General features: G+C 28.8%; 1 protein-coding gene across 2 annotated transcripts; it reads left to right on the forward strand.

The window, feature by feature from the left end:
• The first annotated feature begins 714 nt into the window (after positions 1-714).
• On the forward strand, positions 715-8,898 carry LOC111035139 (activated CDC42 kinase 1). 2 transcript variants are annotated; one of them, XM_022316657.1, is made up of 12 exons: positions 715-1,165; positions 4,206-4,327; positions 4,483-4,745; positions 4,814-5,005; positions 5,555-5,777; positions 5,867-6,169; positions 6,235-6,473; positions 6,550-7,097; positions 7,165-7,398; positions 7,495-7,865; positions 8,333-8,469; positions 8,556-8,898. In XM_022316657.1, exons 2-12 carry the CDS (start codon positions 4,220-4,222, stop codon positions 8,650-8,652), a joined length of 2,715 nt encoding a protein of 904 aa, XP_022172349.1. In that variant the 5' UTR covers positions 715-1,165; positions 4,206-4,219; the 3' UTR covers positions 8,653-8,898. The 2 variants fall into 2 exon arrangements, with proteins under 2 accessions (XP_022172349.1, XP_022172348.1); XM_022316656.1 differs by having other exon boundaries at positions 7,165-7,865.
• Positions 8,899-9,168: the final 270 nt, after the last annotated feature.

Consider the following 9,168-nt stretch of genomic DNA (forward strand, 5'->3'; position numbering starts at 1 on the left):
AGCCTTTTTTATCCACGGTAATAATTCTGGCAATAATAAATTATTTCAAACTTCAACCATAGTTAAACTCTGGTCTCTGAAGTTCCTCCTAGTCGTTGCTGACTACCACGATGATAAAAAGAACTATAATAATTCTTTATAATCATGCCGACTACAGACTAGGCACTCAACTAGTCAACTGTTGTTACCTGTTTATTTTATAGTTTGTTCGCGTAGACGAAACGGTACAATAAATTATTCGTCCTTTACCCGATCGATTTCCTGTCATCTATCAACATCATACATCTGCACTCTGCAGTACCTACGCACTATGAACGAAACATGCTTACGTATGACGTATCAGTGTATCACGTATGTCGTATACAAGGTATTGTACTCCGAATCTTCGATAGGTACCTACTAGTATAATAGAACAATACAACTTCACGACGTCCAAAACAATTGTTTGGGCTAGTGCCAGGTAATAATAGGTACCCATTACCCGATTATCGCACTCATATTATACTATTGTGGTTACCACTATAGTCCATTATAATCGTAAGCTCGACAGCTCGTACAGGTATCTAAAATCGTGATCCCAATGTAGTTATCCACTGTTTATCGATAGTGAAAATCGAAATCGCTCGATTGTCAGTTGGTATCGGATGTAGCAGTCGCCTGCAAGGCTGCAAAACATCAACCCGTCAGCCATCACCACAATCCCACAATTTACTATAGTTACTACAGCTGCTGCTGCTAGTTGCTACTGCTGCTCCTGGTGTCCGTAACTGTAATTCCTGTTGTATAACTTGTATAAGTAATAACATTATTATTATTGTACCTATCGCGTACAGGAGTAACCGATACTGAAATGCTCCGTGTAACTGTATCAGCAATAATATTTTAATTTTAATCAATTTGTCCGTGGGCCGTGACGGACTCTAGTACTCTATACCAATGTCCGCGATAGTCAACAAGTAATAACATATAACAGTCGCTGTCAGAAACAGTTTCATATTAATATTACTGATTGAAGATTGTTATTATTAATTATATATTTATACATATGAATACATCCTGACTCCTGTGACGAATGATCATTTCCAAATATTGTTGAAGATGTTTGACTCATCAAACCAGAATTGTTACCATAATTCAATAGCTGTACAAATAATTGCCTGAACTGGTATGTATTGGCTTTACTTATTAATATAAATATTAGACTATGACGCTGTGTGCCTATTTCTTAATCATATTGGGATGTGCTTGTGCTCATTTTTAATTTGTTTATGTAAACTGTTGATTAGTTTTCAGACAGTTTTACCTTATAGAACGAATTATTTTGTTCCTTCAATAGGCATGCTATGTTTAAGCGTTGAAATTCAATTACTTAGCACAATCTGTAAAGGTAATGTAGGTATTATATCTATTGCGTAATCATTGCTTATAAATAACATAATATACCTATTGAAAATCAAGTTACCTAGAATAAGTAGAAAAACTTTTGTAGATAGGTATGTAGTAGACATTTATCCCAGGTGAATACATGTGCATACTTAAATGTACCTATTAAAAAAAAAATGTCTAATAAACCAGCAACGAGATAAGGCACGTCTCTTTAGACATTTAAAAGAGTAAAGAAAAATAGATAGACAAATACATAGATAATTTGAATCATATTAGGTATATTAATAATAATCTTTGTAATAGATTTAATTCAATTTATTTTATTTGAGTATAATATTACAATATGTTTTAATTTAGAAGTAATTTAAAATCTATTATTTAGCGAAATATTAGTAACAAAACATATACAATAGCATTTTTAGAATGGACTGTTGCATTTTTGAAATGTTATTTGTTTGAATTATAGAGTTTGAGTGCCATAAAAAGGTTGCATATTTTAATTGAGGGCGTAGGTACTATGATAATGTATAATCATTTAAGAGCATGCTCATGAAAGTCTACATAAAAGCTTCAGAACCTTAGTTTTGCTATAGCCTTATTAGTTATATTTATATTATATTGTTATTTATCATAGAACTATATATGATTCAATATATAAATTATTGCATTAATCTTGAGTAGGTAGGTAGTAATTCATCAAGTTAACTAACCATATCAATTTTGTAAAATGAGTCACATAAGGTATCATTATCCTAAATTTAATACATACAATATTAAAATATTTTATTAATATCAAAAAATTAATTTTAATTTCTTATTAGTGTTTTTAAAAGTATACAGTGAATAGTTGGGTACATATAAATAAAAATACTTATTCAAATAAGTAAATTAATTATAAAGATGCCTTTATCATGCCTTTAGATATGTGTATATTGTATTGTGCATTTGTTCCTACTTATATTAAATTAATTTTCATGAGATGGATGTAAGTACCTATATACATTTTTATATTGGCAATATACTTATTTAATAAATGTTTCCTTGTATTATAAGTAATAACTACATTAATTCTTATTCTTGTAATATCTTGCTACTTTGTATAGTGTGTGGTTAGGGATTATATGGATAGCTGCAAAAAAAATTAGTATGTAGGTAGTCACACTTATTTGATTTTTATACAATTTCTACTTATTGCTATGCCATCTCAAATTAACATTATTTTTATACTACTATCATATTACTTCTTTACATACTAATAGTTAGTTATGAATCAGTTATTTAATATCAAGGTTAAATATTTGTTGTAACAATATACATAACAATTAAGTCAGCTTTACTTTCAATTACACTTTTTGATTGAAATAAATACAGCTTATATTAAGCTTTAGGTATAGCATTCAGATGTAATATGTACTATTCCATTTTAAGTAGGTAGATTTTGTATGATATCTATCTAAATAAAATAATTATTACATATTTTATTTGTTAATTTTTAATTATACCTAAGCTGCATTTTGTTATCTATAGTATTGTATATTTCTATATTTAAGTAGGTAGTCTAAAACTCTAAACTCTAAATATTTCAATTGTATTAAGTAGAAACTTATAATTCCTACATTTATTTATTTTAATTTCTTATGTTAACTTTAATTTCTACATTTTATAATTTTGCTTACATTAGCATTTCGATACTTTAAAATAAATACATTTTTATTTTTTTAATAATTAAATTTTATAAAAAAATTGCATGATGAAAATATTTTAAATGTTTCACTTAGTTGTTATTTCAATGCTTCACAGAAATAATCTCAGAAATAATTAAATTATTTAACATTATTGTATTAAATAAAATGTATGTTCATTTATTGTTTGCTCGAATAACAAAACTATTTAGGTAGTTTAATATTTAATTTTTTACTAATAATTTCCTATTGAGTATGATGTATTCTTATAGTTTATTGTGTTCTGTGACTATAAATAAGTTTTTACTCAAAAATTTTTATCTTATGAATGGACAACACATCAACACTTGTAATTGCTTTCTAGTTAGTGTACATAGCTTATATACATAACAGTTTAGTATTATAATTGGTTAAGATTCAGGAAAGTGCTAGATATGGTCCAGTCGCTATAATAGTGGTATGACAGGTTGCTAACAGTGTTATACTTTTTTATTGTTTTCTCCTTGTTAGTGTTGCCATATTCTATTTTACTTAAGCTGAGACTAACATTTTTGTATCGTTTTCATGGAAAGAATCTTACCACTCATCCATGGTCAACCACCAGTTTTATCATCATATTATTATTATTACTGGAATACCACACATTATTGTCAGTACTCACAACATATGTTTAAAAGGAAAACACTTATGAATGTTATAAAGCGAAATGAGTAACCAATAAAATAATCATTTAGCGATAAACAATAACTAAAATGAAAACTGAGGATGTATTAGTCAATAATATTGTTTTTACCAAGCCAGAAAATTATTTTAAAATTGAGTTTGCCATTTAATTAAGTAACTTATTGTATTATAAATCATTTACCAAAATAATACTGTTTTTTCTATTAGAAATGTTTATTAAAAGACAAAATGATTGTTAAATTATTAAAGTTTGATTCTGCTACAAATGACTGTCCCAAAAAACTTAATTGGTGGACTAGACATTATATTCAAAACCGAAACATATGGCCATACTCTTGGTAAATTGTGTCTTCTACATACATGCCATGGCTTAAAATTATTGACAGATTGTATTTAATTATTTTCTAATACAAATTTACAACATGGTTAATTTTTTTCTTCTTTTATTTAAAGGATGTTAACTGTACATGAAAATGGCCCTAACCGATGATGGAGATGATACAGAATGGCTTCAAAGCATTTTGTTGGATGTTCAACTTGAACACTTTCTTAGTCGAATCATTGACGAACTTCAAGTGAGTTTAAAAATATCAACAATTTTCTCATAAGTCATTCTTGTTTAAATAATAATAGGTATTATACTATTATTACCCTATGGGTATTATACTATTTTAACCTAATAGGTATTAAATAATTGGTATTAATAACGGTATTTTTAATATCTGTTTAGATAACCAGATTAACTCACTTTGAGTATGTTAAACCAGAAGATTTAGAAAATATTGGTATTAGTAAACCAGCAGCTCGAAGACTATTGGAGGCTGTAAAAAAACGTAAAGGTGCTGAGCGAAGAAATAAAATTTTGTCAATTTTGGGTGGAACACAAGCCAACAAACATTCGACAGGAACACTAAAAAAAAATACTCCTTCAATTGACTCTGCTCAACCATCAGCTCTATCTCTTACTTGTTTAATCCTTGAAAAGGATATAAAGTAAATATTATTTTATCTTATTGATTAACTATGAATTAATTCATATTAATTATAATGGTTATCTTAAGGTTATCTGAAAAAATTGGTGATGGTTCTTTTGGAATCGTGAGCCGTGGAGAGTGGACCACTTCAACCGGGCGTGTTATTCAAGTTGCTGTCAAGATGTTAAAACAAGATGTACCATCATTGCCACAAATGTTTGAAGATTTTGTCAAAGAAGTTCAAGCTATGCATACATTAGATCATGTGCACCTTATAAAGTACTTAATTAAAAATTAAATTGTAGTCAGTGATAATTAATTTTTAATAATATTTAAGAGAAAATATTAGTGTTATATATATAGATAATTATATTATTTTAGACACACATCATTCAGCATAGAATATTACTACTATAGTGCATTATTATTCATCTTCAATACAATAATAAATTATTGTTTTTTTAGATGTGTGGAGTTTGGTTAACTATTTTAAAACTTAAACATCACCAATAAATATTTAATTATCAAGTATTAATGTGAAAGTACCAGTTATTTTTCTTCATTTGTAATATTTGTTTTCTGTTTTTTTAATTTTGTAAATCTACTATTTATTATTTGTTTAAATTGACTAGTAATCACATTCACCAATGAGAATTAAATGTTGAAAACCTTTTATTATATTAAACTTAATTTAATGGATTGTAGTTGATATTTTAGTGAGCCTTAATATTTAATATCTTATTTATTTTTAGTTTTACAAGTTTATTGTACAGTACTTCTAATGTATGGTTTAATTTCATAACATTATATCTAATTTTGTATGTTTAGGTTGTTTGGAATTGTTTTAACTCAGCCAATGATGATGGTAACTGAACTAGCTGCTTTAGGTAGTCTTAGAGACTATTTAAGAAAGCAATGTGGCCATATTATGATAACTGATTTATGGGAGTATGCTCTACAAGTTGCTACTGGTATGGAGTATCTTGAGAAAAAAAGGTGTATACACAGAGATTTAGCATGTCGAAATATATTGCTTACTACACCTCACCAGGTACTTCTTATTTATTATTTTCATAGTTTATACTTAAATTCTTTATACATTATATTCTTAATAATTAATAACATTTTTATATAAATTAGGTAAAAATTGGTGATTTTGGACTGATGCGGTTATTACCAATGGAAGAAGATTGTTATGTTATGACTGAGCGACGCAGAGTACCATTTCCCTGGTGTGCTCCAGAAAGTTTACGCACTAGACAATTTTCACATGCTTCTGATACATGGATGTATGGTGTGGTACTTTGGGAAATGTTTACTGGTGGTGAAGAACCTTGGGCAGGTCTTGATGCTTCACAAGTACTATCCAAACTTGTAAGAGAACGACAGCGTCTAGAGCAACCAGAAGCATGTCCAATAAATTTGTACAGATTAATGCAGCAGGTGAGTAACAATATTAAAATCTTTCTTTAAATTTAAATACAATTATTTTAATATTTCCCCTGTAGTGTTGGATCTTAGATCCAGGTGAACGTCCAAGTTTTAAAAGCATAAGAAATTATTTAAAAAGTAACTCTCCAATCATTGTCAAAGCTACATCATCTTTGGTATCCACTGAATTTTGTGATGACTCAAGTAGAATGGAAGTAGAAGTAGGTGATCGAATTATTGTAATTGATGGACAACCAGATCATTTTTGGTGGAAAGGACAAAATTTGAGGACTTTTCAAATTGGAAACTTTGCTAGGTAAAATATAATTTGTATTTTTATCCTTGTAGTAACAGATAATCATAATTCAAATTAATTTGAAATATTTATGTAGGCGATCAGTTGATCCAATGAGACGAAAAGCATCAGATGATATAAGCAAACCCCTTCGAAATTCTTTCATTCATACTGGCCATCATGGCGATGCAAGTGGAAATAATTGGGGCTTTCATGATAAAATTGATCAAGTCTACTTAAATAATCCTATGGAGCCACCAGATTTATTAGGAGGTCGTCCTAGAGTTGTTGAAACTGGTCCTCCTATACTGCCAAGTCGAAAAAATACCAGTCCCAAAAAAAATGTGGACCTTGTTGAAAAAAATGTACGATCCAAAGCAGAAAAATCCAAAAACACTGTGCTAACATCTATACTCCCATCAAACAAACAATTCAACTACTCCAAGCTTACTGATGGTCGTAAAAGAAGCTTAAGACCAGCTCCTGGTAGACCTCCTGGTCCATTTCCTCAACTACCTATAGGCGAACAAGTTTTGGTTGATTTAGATGGATGTACGCCACCACCAATAAACCATAACAACAGCAATTCTTCATCCATCAATTCAAGTTTATCTATTCTTGATCAACCAATTGATGTTGCCGAAAGTAAATATTTAGTTGCATGTATAAAATCAAATCTGCTGTCTAATTATTTTAATGTTTCGTTTTTCAGCTGATAATTCTGAACCATTTAATTATAATCACACTTATACAAATGTCAGTGGATTATTTTCTTCTGAACAACCTTGTGATCCATTTGATACTTCTATCTTTGAAACTACTACCGATGCTGTTGAAAAACTTCCTTCATATTCTGATACGCACATTTTACAATCCAATGAGCCTGTATTGACTAATACACCTAAACTTGATATGAACTTCATTGCTGAACTTGAAAAAAGTCTAGGTAAAAAAGAAGCCCAAGCCAATACTAATAACCAAATTGTGTTGGCACCTCCTAATGTGGCTCCAAAAAAATTAAACACCGAACTTTTAAATTCAGCTATTCCTCGACCTTCAAGTTCCACAAACAATCACACCAATGGCTCAAATACATCTAGTTATTATTCAACAACAGAACTTGATATGTCATTATTTGTCTCTAAGTACGATTCAGATCCAATATATGCAGCCAATCTGAATAAAGCAGAAAATAAAGTCAAAGAGTTGTGTATAAGTGATATAACGTCGCATAAAAATATCAACAATACAGCTTCTAATTATTATAAAAATGATGTATATTCGAATGTCAAGACTGATAATTTAACTGTTGCCTCAAATTATAGTTCGCCGTACTATAGTCCTCCAGTAGACCTATCAAGGTACTATAGTCAAACACCCAACATGTATCAGATTGTTCCAGAGCAAAATACGGTAAATAATTATGTATGGATGTAATGACTATTTGTTTTCCGTTTTACAAACATAGGTACAACATAGTCAATTTTTATTCAGTAGTTAATATTACAGTCAATTGACAAATTAATAAGGTTATCAAATTTAACTATAAGAATATTTTATCTGTGGTCTCCCTTAAGATTTAATTTTAAAACAAGTTATGAGCACTTTAAAATTTGTATATTTCATATACTTTAAACTTGCTTATAAATTAAAACATAAACTACAATTGATGAGAGAGTACACATAATATTCATACCTTCAACATTTGATAATAGGTCAATTTATTACAATCTTACAACCAATGACACAAAATGTATTCTGTTAAATGCGAATTTGCTATATTGTGTATATTTTGTAGGACAGGAACAACAATTAAGGCATCATATTGTGTAACAAAAATTAATTATACGGCTGTTAATAATTTCTATATTTTTTTATAGTCTGATTCTTCTGTATCTCAGCTTTGTAGTTATTTTAATAACACGGTGACTGAAGAAGAATGTTTAGATGCTTTAGAAGCAACATGTTGGAATTTCCAGGAGAGTGTAAAATATCTGAAAATTAATAATCTTTTAAGGTAAGTAAATCAATCATAGGAATGATGTTACATATTTAAGAATACTGTTTAATGAACAAATGTAATTGATTAACTGGTATTTTTAGATTAGGAATGGCATCCAGAGAAGCTTGTGTTATTGCTCTGAACAACTGTAATTGGAATGTGGAAGAAGCTGCTTCCACGCTATGTGACACTGTTTGAACCTACCACTTGTAGAAAGAAAAGGTTTCTCCACCAATTTCAGGAGAACAAATTTTTATTTTTCCCTAAGGGAAATGTTTACTATTGAATTATTCAATTTGTATACTATAGTCTCTATATTTTTAAATTAAGTATACCTGTGATAAAATGTATTTCCATATTAGGTACCTAGTTAGCCATAAAAAAATCATTATTTTAAATAACACCAAAGTGGTATTATCGTTTTAGATAAATGTGTAAAAATAAAAATGTTAAGCATCACAGAAACTACTTTTAACTTTTTATTTATTCTATATTATTTTGTCTGTTAAATTCTTAAACAAGCTTTACTTTGTCAACATGTTTCACAAAATCATTCAATCTTTAAACTCATTAGTATGTTAATAATTAATTTAATTTAAAATGTGTATACAAGGAAAGCTTTAATTAAATCGATCAAATATTTGACTTGTATAAATATTGTTAATCATCACAAATTACTGTTTATTGGATTTTCTTAAAAACGAATCGTTTAAA

Source organism: Myzus persicae, unplaced genomic scaffold (genome assembly GCF_001856785.1).
Source record: "Myzus persicae strain clone G006 unplaced genomic scaffold, MPER_G0061.0, whole genome shotgun sequence".
NCBI lineage: Eukaryota > Metazoa > Arthropoda > Insecta > Hemiptera > Aphididae > Myzus > Myzus persicae.

Coding starts and splice junctions, on each gene's coding strand:
- LOC111035139 (XM_022316656.1), top strand. CDS start 4,220: ATGAAAATGGCCCTAACCGATGATGGAGATGATACAGAATGGCTTCAA. Junction 5,006..5,554: donor GATCATGTGCACCTTATAAA/GTACTTAATTAA, acceptor TTGTATGTTTAG/GTTGTTTGGAATTGTTTTAA. Junction 6,170..6,234: donor TGTACAGATTAATGCAGCAG/GTGAGTAACAAT, acceptor TTTCCCCTGTAG/TGTTGGATCTTAGATCCAGG.